General features: G+C 35.1%; 1 protein-coding gene across 1 annotated transcript; it reads right to left on the reverse strand.

The window, feature by feature from the left end:
• Positions 1 to 8,072: 8,072 nt before the first annotated feature.
• On the reverse strand, positions 8,073 to 14,580 carry LOC121298268 (probable G-protein coupled receptor). Its single transcript, XM_041225299.1, has 2 exons — positions 14,155 to 14,580; positions 8,073 to 9,752 (listed from the first exon to the last, which is right to left on the reverse strand). Exon 2 carries the CDS (start codon positions 9,625 to 9,627, stop codon positions 8,347 to 8,349), a length of 1,281 nt encoding a protein of 426 aa, XP_041081233.1. The 5' UTR covers positions 9,628 to 9,752; positions 14,155 to 14,580; the 3' UTR covers positions 8,073 to 8,346.
• Positions 14,581 to 15,689: the final 1,109 nt, after the last annotated feature.

The following is a 15,689-nucleotide window of genomic DNA, read 5'->3' on the forward strand; positions in this document are numbered from 1 at the left end:
TGGTGAGGTCATACGTTATTTTAACCCTAAAATGGTGGGATCGTATTGCTACTTGAGTTCCTTCTGTACTACTTGAGATTGTAAAATAATCTGTCCAGCCCTGGTTTTCAGCAGGTTCGGCACATTCTAAATATACTCTCATATTGTTCTCCAGTTTTTTCATGGTCACTCATTGTGGGTATCTTTCTGAAACTTCTTGGAGTGTAAATGCTTTGGAGGGGTGTTCCACGTCTTGATTTTCAGTGCCCTCTGCTGGCTAATATCTATTGAAGCTGCTCACATTTCTTCTTGTTTTTAAGCCACTTTTCTTCAGTTAGCCTCTTGCTTATTCGTACCATTCAGGACAGGACCCCAGTTCAGATTAGTAATTTGTTCAACATACAAACAAATGCATTGTCTAATCTTTGTTTTATGTTTTTGATACCCTGCCAATTTATATTTAATTAAATTAGCAATACAGTTTTGGAAGAAAAAAAATACAAAGAAAAATATATGTGTTTTTTGTCATAGTTCTTACCCTTTTTTCTGAAGTTCCTTTCAAATTATCTATCATCAAACAGTTTTCATGTCATGTGTGAGTGATATATATTATACAAGGGAGTGGAGAGGAAGTCCCCAAATGTTTTGTTCACAGGTAATACTAAAGTCATTTAACTTATTAGTGTGTATTTTAGTATTCCTTTAGTATTCCTAGTGCTTAATAAAATGATCTTAATAAAGATGTTCGTTACCATCGCTACAAGATAATGCATTTTGCACAGGTCTTTTGAAATTCTTTCCTAGGTCTTGAAAACAGGGACCCACGCGGCATATTACCTTCAATTGCACCACAACCTTTTTGCAGTGTTTTCAGAATATTTATCTTCTTATTATTTTTATTAAAACCAAAACAAAACTAAACTTAGCTTATTTTAGTTGCATGTTGACTCAGGTTCCCAAGAGTGCCATATGGGTTTTTGACAACAGCATCAAAATCCATCTAAAGAAAAGGTCAGAGTGTCATTCCCCTGTCCTGGGTCACATGTTTGATTCTAGTGGCTTCACTATAAAAAAAATTGGTGTTCAGCAACCTTTGTACCCATTAACAGACCCCATCCGCTATTAATAGCCCACAGCTACCCTATAACAAGCTGCTTGGTGTTCTGAACTGATGTTTTTGTAAAGAAGCTGAAAACAAGCAGATGTAGTTGTTATGACTACTTGTCTTACAATGTCTCACAATCGATGTTCACATTTACAATGAAATAAACAGTCTTTCCAGTTTCTGTTTACACAATTCTTCTATCCATCCATTATAGACTTTCTGTGCTAAAAATACAAATTATTAAAAGACTAGTTGAATCTGTATCAAAATGTATTTCTAAGTTTCTTTTTACTCCAGTCAAAGCACTACTAAGGTTTGTATATACTCCCAAAAGGTAGTTTTAGTTTAAATATCTCTATTTTCCTTCCTCAGATTAAATTTATTTGCCTGTGGTATGTCCATACCTCTCTTTGAACAAGCAGAACTTTTAAACAAACATGTCCAGCAATGATCTCAAAGAGCAAAACAGAATTTTAAATGGAGGTTGTCTTTGTATACACAAACATTGTGCAGATGGACATGTTCTTAAAATAGTTCAAAATAAAATCAGCGTACAATCATGTTTTTTCTATTGCTAATAAAACATTTTAGCATTACAGTACGCTTTATAAAGGTTTACCACAGTATTTTTTGTATGTTCACTTTTCCCATTGTTATACTATACATTTACCATATTTTACCCTGGTTTGCAATATTTATTATTAAAACTTTTGATCTTCCTTTTGAAAAACAATGTTGATCTTCCTTCACATGGGGCCCGGGTGCATTTTAATCTTTATTTGTTGATATCTGCATCTCTTGTTTTTATTTTTTTTAATAGGATTTTCCTAATTGTACAAACTATGTATAGTACAACGATAATCATTGCATAACCTCTTCGGGACTATGGTATATTAGTGCAGAATACTGTATGAGAAATAAATTGATCAAAGTTCACTAAGTACCATAAGTTCAAACAATAACCTGTTTAGCCCAGTTTTGAATTCCTCATTTTTCTAACATCCTAACATTGGCGCTTCTGACAGATCCTTCTATAGTCTACAATCCAATCTGGTCTTTCAAATAAAAATAAAATAAAAAAGATTAGGATTCATAAGCAGGTCAGCCTCTAAGTCTGGGAAGTGTTTATCAAGATTGGGCCAGATTCAGAAAGCACACCAGTACCCTCCAATAATATAAGGTGTTGTGGCGTGGCAAGGGCTCCTCTTACAAGGGTAGACTATTCATGTTGTTTAAATCTTGATGTGGAAATGTTTCAGGACCCAAATAGTTTATATAAATCAGAAACCCACTTACCCCAGTCTTTCTTCCTCTATGCTGTTCTTGGTTATACCCTCACCCATTCCTTAAGAGGGGGGTCATCATTATATTAAACCATTAGATAAACCATTCTGAAGGTTAGATTTTAATGACAGATTTTAATATAGCCTTGTATTACTGCTGCAAATGCATTGCTAGCTTAATAGTAGTAAAAACTCAGTTTAGAAAAATGTGTGGTTCTTTGAGAGTTTTATTTCCAGCTGATGTGTCCTCCTTATGATCTTATTATAGAAGAACATTTACAGTCGTAGTTATATTTCCTGACATTTGACATGACATTTTCAGCTGCTCTAGGTCATTAATAGCATCTTAGTTAAGTAATTGCTTCAACAGATGGGGTTTTTGAATAGTTCTCATCATGTAGGAATCGACAGTTTTGAAGAGGTTTAGTCCAGTACATTTTTGTACAAATGTAAGTGGGAAGGCACACCATTCAGAAGTCAGATTTCACTGACGTTAGTCAAACGTGGCTGTTTTAGCAACAGTATATAATTTTAGTAGGGTAGAAAAGCATGTACTGTTTTACGTATACCAGTAAAACAGCAACTCAGGAATCACATTCTAATGTGAGAGTTTATTTCTGACCTTGTATTTTCAATGTAAACTAAATTAGGTAATTCAAACTATTAAATTAGAATTAAAAAACTGCTTGAATTCAAATGGTCAAGTCTTAGTAGACACCCAGAGTCTCTATGCAATCCAATCGTTTTGGAATGGCACTGATGAATGGCATTGCTGAGTCTTTGCCAGACATGTAATGTGCATCAGGTCTAGGCTATTCCCCAGGCATGCCAGCTCTTCAGATTGCTTCCAAAATCGCATATTTTCATTAACTGAAAATTAAAATTTTGGGATTGAATTTATCAGTGTAGATTTTTTAAGAGTGCCCAAAATCTTATAATCTTCACTCACCTTTAAAAGGAAAACCCTGTATTTGTTTTGAGTCAACTCAGGTTCCTCATTGAAACATAATGCAACCTGTTCATTCATTGCGCAACAATTCATATGATAACATTCTATATTTACAACTTTATAACAGCACCTGACTACCTGGGCAGAGGTAAATAACGAGTTCGCTCAAGTCAGGTGTCAATCATATGATATGGCTCACCTTACGATGGAGGCGGTACTTGATAAGTCCTTGTTTATTGAAACTGGCAAAACTGGGTTTGAATGCTTTCTAGATAATACACTGCCACAGTTTGATTTTGAAGAATTAAATTGAAGGAAAACAGACAAACAGGCTTTTCTTATTCTTAATTATTGCTCTTAAATCTCCCCCAGAACATTCCTGTTTGAATGCAAGCTCTATTTTATAGATATATATAAAATATATAATTAGATCACATGTTCTCAATAAGTGAATGTTCTTTTTTAATGACAATTGTGTGTGGCATGGTGGCTATGAAAGAGCTTGTTTCCGTAGCAACAGAGGTTTTTCATTATCTCCATCCTCACTTTGATTATATGAGCTGTAAATGTACATTAATTACCTCTGGAAAGGCCGATTCAGATTATATAAAACACTAGCCTGCTTGCCTTCAAACAGTGCTTATTCATCTGAGTGTCAGTATAGAGCCTACTCTCTGAATCATGCTAATTTAATTAGGTTAAAGACATATGTTCTTTAAGAATACCGTTTGGAAAACTGGGTAGTTAAACTCAAAGGTCTCTTTTAATGTCATAATAATATTATAATGCATGTAGCTATATTCCGGTTTATGCTGCTTGATATAACATACTTCAACCTTTTGTTGGCTATGTGTGACTCTTATGATCAAAACTGCCCCATTACTACTGAAACACTACTGATGCAAAAGCATTCAAGAAGTGAGTCTTGTTTCCATAGCAATAACTATGTGGTAGCCCTCTAGTGTGTTATAACACAACAAATAAGCCCAGATTGATTCCATAAACAGTGTACATACATATAAGTATAGAAATGCTTCAATCTTACCATTACTTCATTATCATGTTATATAAGTTAAGAAAATAGTAATTTAATAGTAAATGTGTAGTATCGTTTATGTAGTTTTTGTTTGTCTTTTATAGGGGCTCTGTTGTTGGTTGTTGAAGTAATATGTAGTGTTTTCAGGAACAGAAATACATTTTAGGTATCTCTGACTTTGTTGTTAAGGTTTTCAATGTCACTTTATAGAATAAGACAATTCACAAACGAATACATGCATTATATTTGTCATTTAATTAGATATTTTTATTTTTAAAAAAATTAATTGGAATTTAATTTTTATTTCAAACGAAATGGACCTACTGTCTTATTCTTAAAAGCTTATGAACTTTTTTGTTTCATCTACAATATCTGTATATGGCACTGAGCTTTCATTTGTCCAAAAACAGGTATCAAAATATTTTCCAAGCAAATACAAATATGCATAAATGTTAATGTGGAGACAGCAGTGAGGGTAATGTTTTCTAATGATTTTCAGTGATGTATATATACTGGTAATTAATGTATATGGCCTGCTATATGATTTTCTGTTTAAGCTATATTGTCTTATAGACAGGCAATGACTGCATTCTTACATTTCTTTATTTCTGTGTGCCTGTTGACTTTGTTTTCAAAATCTTTCGAATTTGGATCAGAAATTCCTCACAGAAGACCATTCAAAAAGGTAATTTATGTAAACTATGTTGAATTTCAACAGGATTTGCATAATATATATTTTTTGTTTCCTGATCCTTATCCCTCAATTGTTTTTAATGACTTGTCTTGCTCTCATGAATATGCAAGTGTAAGGTAGAATTCCCATTTGATTTCCAGATGGAATGTTTAGTTTAGGCTAATCCTGCAGCATCTAATCCTGGATATCCATTAGTTATTTGGATAGCAAAAAGCCTGTTGAGATCTGGGGGGCACATTCATAGTCGAGGAATCCGATACTGCTGGATTGCTAATTCCTGGTGGCAAAATAAGAGACTTGATTGCCAATAAAAAAATAACACAGGCCCTGTAGTTTTTGATTGAAATCACCCAAGTCTGAAGCTGTGTCACAATAAGCTTTCGGCTGCATGCTTTTAAAGTGGTGCCCTCATTCGAGAGCTATTGTTCTTACGACAGCACAGGCGAACTGCAATTTAGTGTTAAAGCATGCCTTGAGCAACTCACTCTCTTGCTTGGTGTTTGTCTCCAGCTGAAAGCTCCTGCTTAAAATCACCTTGTTGCTATGTGAGCAACAGGGACGTTATTAGCTTCCTGTCTCATCTCGTTCCCATGACGACTGAGTAGGGTTGCCAGATTTCTGACAAAAAAAAAACAGCCTTGTTCTCGAAAATAAGCGAAACCCTAGCCACGGCCCATTTATGGTCACAATTAACAATCTTTCAGAACCAAAAAGCAGGGGGGGGGGGGGTTGGAGAGGGAGTACTACTTTCCGTTCTGCTATTCAGAGGCTGATAAGTGTGCAGACATGGAAGATTATAGTTTTGTGCTGCACACTGGGACCGGGAACCTACAGTTTTTATGCATGTATTGATTACAAACGTTTGTTATGTTTTTTACTTTTGAGATAAGCGACCAATAACAAAAAAAGCCCAAAATATGTGCTGTAAGCACCGAAGGAGAATTGTAAAGTAACTGCCTGCATGAGCAAGCCCAATTTCACTTGTTTTAAGCAGAACTGACAGATGGCTTGAAGGGACCGAATTAGAACTTCCGATTTTTTTTTTTTTTTGCAGTTGAAAATGAGACTGCTGCAGCATTACAGTAGGTGCATAGTATGTGAGACTGCAGGTATATTTACATTTTTTTGTTTATTGCATTCCAGGGTCTTGGAACTATCAAGTACCCATTTGTAATAAATAATTGCCTTTACTGATTTGGGAAGCACTGCAGAAAGAGAGACATCCCCAAACCTTATTTGATTAAACACCTATCACTTAAAAATCAGATGAGTTCAAACCACAAGTATTCTAAGGAAAAGAAATAAAACAAGGCTTCAGTTAAATCACATTGTATGTATTTAATTATTTAAAAAAAAAAAACATTTATAAATAGCATTCCAGTAAACTATAATATGGTAGGAGTTAACTATATACAATTCCTTTAAATTATTCTATTTGAATAAATATCACTTTTATCCCAGAATGCCATTTTGAACAAAGACAGGGATATGATAGATAATATGAATATGACAGGAACATCAAGCAAGTCTTATATATCATAATGTTTTCATTAAATTACATGTACACCAACATAGCACATTGGGTACTGACTAATATATCTAACTGTGCATTTCTCTTATATATGAGTGGTGTGTGATCATTCTAGATTTTCTCAAGGAACAAACAACTGTACATAAAACTTAAAAGTATTTTGAAAGTAAAAACACAGTTTATTATTATTATTATTATTATTATTATTATTATTATTATTATTATTATTATGACGATGATGATGATAACGATGATGATGACTGGCTAACACTCAGCCCAAATGTTGATTACAGCAAATGTTTCTTCATCCCTGTTGCGATCTGGTTGATGTGTCTCAAGCAACACAAATATGACTAAACAGAACAAACAGAAACATCGGAAGTGAAACCTTCACGCAGGCGTGGCTGTTTTTTATTTCGTCAGCTTGAAAATGTCTGTCACGCATTTTGTCTCGCTCATCCTGGGTCAAGACGCGTCGACCCACATCCTGAGGTGGGTCGCTGGGACCCAGGTCAACCCGGGTATGAGCCAGGTATGTTGTTTCACACTACTCAGGATTGTGACTCAGGTAGCCAGAACCCGGGTCGGGACCCAGGTAGGAGTGCCAGTGTGAAATGGGTTATAGTAGATTTGTGTGTGTGTGTGTGTGTCTCTCTCTCTCTCTCTCTCTCTCTCTCTCTCTCTCTCTCTCTCTCTCTCTCTCTCTCTCTCTCTCTCTCTCTCTATATATATATATATATATATATTAATATATATATATATATATATATATATATATATATAGTAAGATAGCAGGGAGGAGGTTCAAATTCCTCCCTGCTAAAACCATGTGAAAATGCACTGTGGGTGAATTGGGCTAAGGGTTTTTGTAATTGTTAATTGTTTGTATTGTTTAGTTAATCCCCTGCACCTGGTGCTAATTGTAAATTGGAGCCAGGTGCAGGGTATTTAAGAGAGGCAGCCAGCCTATTCTAGGCTGCTGAGTGAAGAGCCCGACTGAGTGTGTGTCCAGTCGTAGTAAAGAGAGTGTTGAGAGAAGCCTGTTTGTGTTTTGGTGTTTGTCAGGTAAACGGCTTAGCCGTCCTGAGTATTAGTTAGGTTCCCGGTGAAGTTTAGTTAGAGCTCCAAAAGAGAACTAGGTGTTTTATTTCTGTTTGTTTAATTTCATTTCTGTTTATTAAAAGTGCGCAATCGTGCTTAAAAAATCAATTTTGAGTCCTGGGTCTGTTTTTAAAGGGGCAACGAACTCTGAAAGTGGCGCAATCTTTCACAATATATATATATATATATATATATATATATATATATATATATATATATATATATATATATAAATTTTACAATAAGATTCTCTTTATAAGGCATGACACATACGAGCAACAAATACTGATGGTTGATGGTAAAACATTACTCTTTTACTGATTATTAATATTAAATTTTTATTTCCCATGAATTTATGGGTGTGTTAAGAATAGAGTTTTGAACAATAGAAAAAGCAGTAAACCAATGTAACAAAGGAATTCTTTGTTCAGTATCCACTATTCTTCTAGTGTAAAAAAAATGAACAAAGGCGTTCTTCTGTTTTATATACAGTGCTCACACTGGCTGCTGTCTTAGGTCATTTGAACATCTCACACAACAGTAATATTGTTATGCTTTTTGAAAGAAATAATAAATACCTTATTTGAACCTGTAACCTACCTCTAAGTCCAGAATCAACAGCCAGTTATTGGTCTTAGTATGTGTACATACTTTACATTTTTTATACATTATTCTGGGATTTGACCCGGGATTCTGAAACCTGGCACAGTTCGGTCCAGAGTGTTTCTGGGGCTAGAATTGATGCAGCTTGACCTGGTTTCCACTGTGCAGCTGGTTCTTTGTAAGAACTGCAGGAAGTTCTCCTGGATGGAACCTTCTTGGCTTGAAAGGCCCAACTCTGTAGTCCTGGTCATGTAACACCTTTTGAGCTTACAGAGTTCCTCTCTTATCTGGCGGTTCAGGAGTCCATAGAAGAAAGGGTTAATAGCAAATGAGGAGTAGGCAAGCCAGGTAACTATGGTCTCTACATCTCCAGGGCTTTTGACAGCCTCATTGACTGACAAATGGAGATGAAAGGAAAAGAAAGGCAACCAGCAGAGCAGAAATTGGCCTACAATAATAATCAAAGTAAAAGCAGCTTTGCTTCCCCCAAAGACGTTCTCAGCAGACAGTCTTTGAGGAAGATTCCTCGTGGTGATGATGGTTGTTTGGCTGTTAATTGAGTCTGAGCGCCTCTTTGAACTGTTAACACATGAAGGGACAGGCCTTTGCTGCAAGGCTGCAATCCTTGCCACCTTATAAACACTGCAGTAGACAATGAAGATGATAATAGTTGGTAGGAAAAAACAAAGGATGCTGAAAATGATGACAAAGGCCTTTTTGTAGTCACTGGGGCTCCAGTATAAAGAGCAATTGGTAGCATTGGTTGGGCCTTGAATTCCATAAGTGGGCCAGGTCAACAGTGGAATGGAGGCCAGTAAAATTGACTTGATCCATATAAAAACCACAACGGCTACGGCTAGGCGAGCTGTCATTTTAACCTCGTACCTCATGGGATAGACTATGTAGTAATACCGTTCAATGCTGATGGCCGTGATGGTGAGAATAGATGCACAAATCAAGCAAACGTTTAGGAAAATGAAAACCTGGCATTCCAACAGGCTAAACATCACTGTGCCAAAAAAATGGGAGCTGGAAACAATTACCAGAGGCATCAAGAAGATGGCAGAGAGAAGGTCCACCACACACAGATGGAATACGAAAACAAACTTCCTCAGCTGTGGAGATTTGATGATGACCACAATCACAGCTGTGTTGGCCAGCAGTGCAACGATGCTAAGCAACACCATGAAAAAAATTCCAATTAGATCTCTGATTCTGGACTGTCCATTAGAAATCACCCCGAGTTCCATGGAGGAAGCTGTGGAGAACAGATTCCAGTGCCCATAGGTGTTATTTTCTGTTGTTGTGTTGGTCATCTGGTCCACAAGTTCATTGTAGACCTCCATAATTCACTTCCAAGGACTGGTACAGCAGTCAGTTTCAGGAGGTTTGTATTGTTCAAAATTATCTATCCACTGGAATAATGAAGATCCTTTCAATTCAATATTCAATATTAGCAATCCGCTGGTTCCTAAAAAAATACAATACAAAAGAGTTTGTTATTAAATGTATTGTATTTACATTCAGGGTGGTTCTAATTCATTTTTTTAACTTATATAAATAGTGGTGCCTAAAAGTAATTATTTTCAATGAAAAAATTCTCCAATTCACATTGCATTCATACATGTCCTGCACATTCAAATTCTTCCATTGGATAAAACTAGAATGTGAAATTAAGTTTGTAAATTGTAAAATTCTATACAAAACAAAACAATATAGTAGATTTTGGTAATTGTGGTAATGACCACCTGTATGAGACAATATTGGGTATTGTGCATGATAGCATGCTAGCAAATGCAGAGGAATCCAATTTATAAAATGTTTCTTTTTTTTTTGTTTTTTTTTTTGGCTCAAGCCTACTTTAACAGTCAAGGATATCAAATTACAGCTTTTAACTTTCAACTTGGTAAATGAAGTGGCCAGATTGACTTTAACACAGATCAGTGAAAGCAAATATTAATATTTTCATAACCCACTAAGTAAATGATTTGAACTAATTATGAAAGAAAATAGCTATAGCACTCATATTTAACAGTAGGCAAACAAAACGTGGTTAAAAGGTTCACCCTTTAAGCACATAACAATAGTGTTTCCATTGACCAATGCACTTTGATAAATACACAGACACCTGCATGGAACAATATATTTTCTACCCTTCTGAACCTGTGGATCACTTATTTATAGCCTGCAGATTTTCTTTCTTGAGGAAAATTCCATTTAGGACTGTGTTACAGAATATGTACCATTATGATCTCCGCTCATCACAAAGTTTTCACTTGAAATGCAGTATGGAAAATGTTGCCTCCTCTGTCCTACTGAACATCAAATGTTGTGTAAACAGCTAACAGTTAATCTACTGAACACTAGTTTGTCCAAGGTAGTTCAACATAAGGTGGAAACCTCTCTATTTCAGAGCCAGGGTTAAAATTATATCATATATTGACTATGCTTTTAATAAAACTAGTGCATAGTAAGTAATTGCTTATAACTGAAGTTCATATTCTTCTATATAATTTACCTTTCCCCAGAATTATCTTTTAATTATGGCTCAGCTATCCTTATAAAAAAATAACAAAACAAAAACAACTGTGTTAGATAACTGGCAGGCATTATATTCTCCAGTACAGTTACCATAGTTTAAAAAGTCACAAAAAAAGCTAGTAATTCTGTTGTTTTTTTTTTGCTTTTGCTTTATCATAGCCTTACAGATGAGATCCAGAATTTTTATAATTTTAATATTTACTACTTTTTCTTGATTTGTGTCAAAATAATGCAGAGACATTCCCGAAACCAGAAATCCATCCTCACCGAATACAGAATAAATAAATTCCATATGGTTTGGAATGGTGCAAAACAACTTCTCCTGAAGACAGCATCCAGGTGACACATGGAAGAGAACCATATAAATACGTCCTCTATCAGTGCCATAGTGAAGGTTTAACAAAAGCATTCACTTTCACATTAATTAAAAGCATGTTTATGAATAACCCTCCATGATATACAATACATATAAACCATCTTTCCCTCACCTATATTCCCTCACCTATATTCTGGCAAATTCCTAAACCATTTTACAAAATGAAACTTGAGTCTGTTACCCATGTGAAAAAGTATATATACTTGTTCTGTATGTCAGACAATTTCCCCTATTCACCAGGCTTGTTTTGAAACTTGGAGCCTGCAATTGTGTTCTAACAGCAGTTAATAACAGTTTCGCAGGCATATATGCAGTGATGATGAAGTTATTTTTGAAAAGGAACCCGTTACAGTTACAAGTTGCTATTGAACCCACTCGTTCTCTCCTCAGATACCATTTTTTGCAAGATTACACGAAAAGCACATTCATGTGGCATGTAAGGTTTGACTTGCGCTGTTGAGGAACTTTCCTGATTCCATGTTATGTATTAGCTAGTCCTTTTTTTTACATGTCACTAAAAGTAACTATGTTATTTTTTTACATAAAATATAATCCATTACCACATTTTGTTGCCCGTCTGAAAAGGGGATCTTTATGGTTACAATTTACTGGAAAATGTAATACTCTATATAATGACACCCCGCAACACCGTATATATGGTACATAGTCTAGGATATTTCAGTGATAGAGAGGAGAAGGGTTACCAAACATGAAATAAACAACTGATATGTTTAATTCAGGCGCGTGAGTCGAGTATTAGATAGTTTCTTATTTGTTTTAGATGTTTAATTGTTTTTTTTGTTTTTTTCCATTCAGAAAAAAAATTATGATTTTGAGTAAATAGCATTAAGAATTTAGCCCGATGTCTGTATCCTTGATCTCTTTCATTTTAATACATATTTTTGTGGCAGATGGTGGTGCCACAGAACACAGAAATCTCTTTGATTTGTTTAAATTTACCTTAGCTTTTTTAAAACATACTTATCACTCCTATCCTTGTCCTGTCTCAGTGATTGTTTTAGAACAATATAAGGACACAAGGTAAACAAATATCTGTGTTGTATAAACCTTGATAACAGGGCTGGTCTTTATATTTCTATGTTATTTCACTCAGCAAGGCTGTTCTCATGTTTTGGTTTATCTTGTATAGATCTTAAAGTGTTTGATTCTAATGTCGTGGTGTTTTTTTTTGTTTGTTTTGTTTTGTTTTTTTTTTTTTTTTTTTTTTTTTAAACAACAGAAAGCAACAGATATATTGCTACATAACTATGTGCAGTGCTGACTAATAATTATATTAGATATTGTAGTCCCCTTGTCTCAAGCCCAGTTTCCATGGAAACCTCTCAAGACCTAATAAGAAAAGGTGGAAATACAAGACCTCCAGCTGTAACAGTTTTAGAAAAATGTTCAGTATTTGTGCTGAATCTGACAGTAAATTTAAAAGTACAAATTCACAAATGATCCCTTTAACCTTTATATATTTATTTGATAATTAAACAAACAAACAAAAAAAACTCCAACATTGATCTTAAAGAGCATACAGGAAATAGTAATCATTTCTAATTACTCTCTAAGTAATGGTTTGCAAAATATTGCATAGGTATAAAATACTACTGTAGTAATATTGCCATTTACCCATGCAATCAATTAGATTGGTAGACAATTCTGTTTTTTTTTTGTTTTTGTTTTTGTTTTTTCAAAGCTGGGTTGTGTCTTTTATTTTACTCAGATACTGAAGTCATCCCTTATAAGAGCTAATGGTGTTGTGTAAGTCAGTTAAGTACCGATCCTAACTGTGACACAATTTTGATGTTTCCACAGCCACAATTTGTGGTGCAATGGAACTAATAAGGAAAAGTAGAGAATTCACACTCCTATTACTAGAAGCATTTTTAATCAAGCAGCAGAAGTGAAACACAAGCACAATGCTTATACTAAACATGAGCTTATGTTATGCTGCTCACACAACTCTTGTTGAGCATAATATTTTTCAAACCTAAAGGTTGTTCACCCCCATTCAATCGATACCGCTTCTTTACAACAACCAAAGTCTTCCTGTCAGAGGGTCATCATTGTAAAACAGGACATAACAGGAAGTTATATTCCCACTTCAACAAATCAAAAGCAGATATTTATGTATTTAAATATATTGACATCACTTACAAAGCTTAATCCAAAAGATGTATGCCTAAATGTAAACAGTCATTGTGAATGCTTGATTTAATCAGGAGGACTAATCATTTTTTAAATAGATTTTTGCATACATAAAAAGCAGTTCAAAATTATTTATCATTGCTAGATCCCTCTATTGAATAAATATCCCTGTATCGGAAACTTATTGTGCATATTCCAATATAAACAATTAAACATTTGGAAACATAATCCTAACTAAACAAATTCAATATAATTTTAAAGTAAAATTAACTTACGGTAGAGAACGCTGTTCAAATGAGGTCTTTCTTCAATTAAGACAACCAGGAGATTTTACTTTGGCCAGTACTAAGTGGACAGAGATATCTGTATCCAAACCCATAGTCAGCACTAACAGACTGGGCTTAAATGTATTGATAGTCTTCACTTTAGGGAGCGTGCTTCCAATGTCAGATGGAAATGTACTGGAGAAAAGTGTGGAGCTTTATTTATTTATTTTCGGATACACTACAATCTATGATTACTGGGTACTGTATATTGTGGATATTACCCTGAAATCTTATTCAAATTCTGGCCCCTCCAAAATCAAGACATGCCAGGATGCCAGGAAAGTGAACAGGTTAACCCTGGGTAAGATTCGAACCTTGGACCAAGATGCTACATCTGTGTCACAGAGACTTGCAATACTGAAAAGCCATTCTACACTGCCTCAGCTCTTCCACACTGTAGCCTTTTACATTTGTGAAACTCAATCCAGTTTTCTAATTGGTTAATTTCAAATAGAACGCACATAAAAAGTACTCACCTACCAGCACCTTCACAGAAGTAATGAAACCATCCAGTCATCCAAATGGAAGTGACCAGCTTTGATTTCAGTCCCTCCCATCAATTGCAGTTGTTTTATTTTGTTAAGCCTTGTGTATGATTGTCCTTTTCAACTTTTATGTAAATTATATTCCTGCCTTTCCAGACTTTAATTAGGATGTAATGTGTAATTCTTAATGAAGCAACTGTAAACAATTTCCTATAACTAGAATCTGTTTTTCATATAAACTTTTGGTCCCCCTTGAGATTTACCAATGTCTTCAGTTTTTAGTATCTCTGCAGTTTTGACTTTAGCACACGCTTTGTTACCTTCTATACTCTCAACTTCAGGAGGCATTAATATCAGAAAGAATATCAGCTATGAGCTCTTGCAGCCTGCAATAAGAGACAGGTCCCATCTCATATAGTTTGCTGTATATATATATATATATATATATATATATATATATATATATATATATATATATATATATATATATATATATATATATAGTTTTCTTGGTGGTTTGTGGATGGAGGTTGTATTCACTGTTGCTCTTGACAGTCTGAATTATGTTGGTAATATTGGTAAAAAGTAAGTGGTTTCAGTGGATTCTTTGATCCTAGATTAGACAGATTTCCATTCTCTGCTAATTTCAGCCTTGTTGTTCCTCTGTTTTCATCTGAACAAGTCCAGAGCTCTGTTGCTGGTGTCACAACTCAGATTGCAGTGCAGTCTGTTTATTGTTATTTAGTCATAGTTTGATTTTGAACGGATGATATCTGATGATGCTCTCATTCTCTTTCCCTCTCTTGCTCACCCTGTCCAGTGTGGTGTGTGGCAGTGACTGTCACACATTGTGTGTGATTGGGTTCTTAAACTACACACACACTCTCTCTGTCCCTCACAGCCCAGGCTCTCCTGGGTCCTAGTGCCCACTTTGGAAAGTGACTCAGGAAGGCTTGCTGTTCTTGTGCCACCGCATTTGGTGTATTTTGATTGTTTTGATGATGAAATTTGCCAGTGAAGGGCAATTGATTTAGACACCCCTGGTGAACAAGGGTCCATCCTCTTATGGAATCTGTAGACTTTCTGAGAAGGTGCCTCTAAGCCTGGTAAAGTATAAGTTTAGTCGAGCTCTTACCAACACTAGCACTTGTCTCCTCTTCATCAGAACTATATCTTCCTCTTTCTGACAGGATGCCACATTGTCCTGAAGTTCAGATTTCCAAAGGACTTGAATCCACTCTAATAAAAGTTTTGAATTGCACCGTAATCTCATTGTTTACTACGCTTCACCAGAGTTGACTACAATAGCGTTCACACTGATTTGCAATGCTTATGTGTGATTTAACACACTGTGCCTAGCTGGTACAGTGCTTCATGACACTTTGTTATCATGATAAACTATTTTAAACTTTTATAAGCACAATAACCTTCCAATCCAGAAAGTCTCCCACCTGTTTTATAGATACCATTATAGCCATAATTGATAAGGGCTTTTATTATTTGTTGTGAACATTTCTAAACAATAC

This window comes from Polyodon spathula, chromosome 23 (assembly GCF_017654505.1).
Source record: "Polyodon spathula isolate WHYD16114869_AA chromosome 23, ASM1765450v1, whole genome shotgun sequence".
Classification (NCBI taxonomy): Eukaryota; Metazoa; Chordata; class Actinopteri; order Acipenseriformes; family Polyodontidae; genus Polyodon; species Polyodon spathula.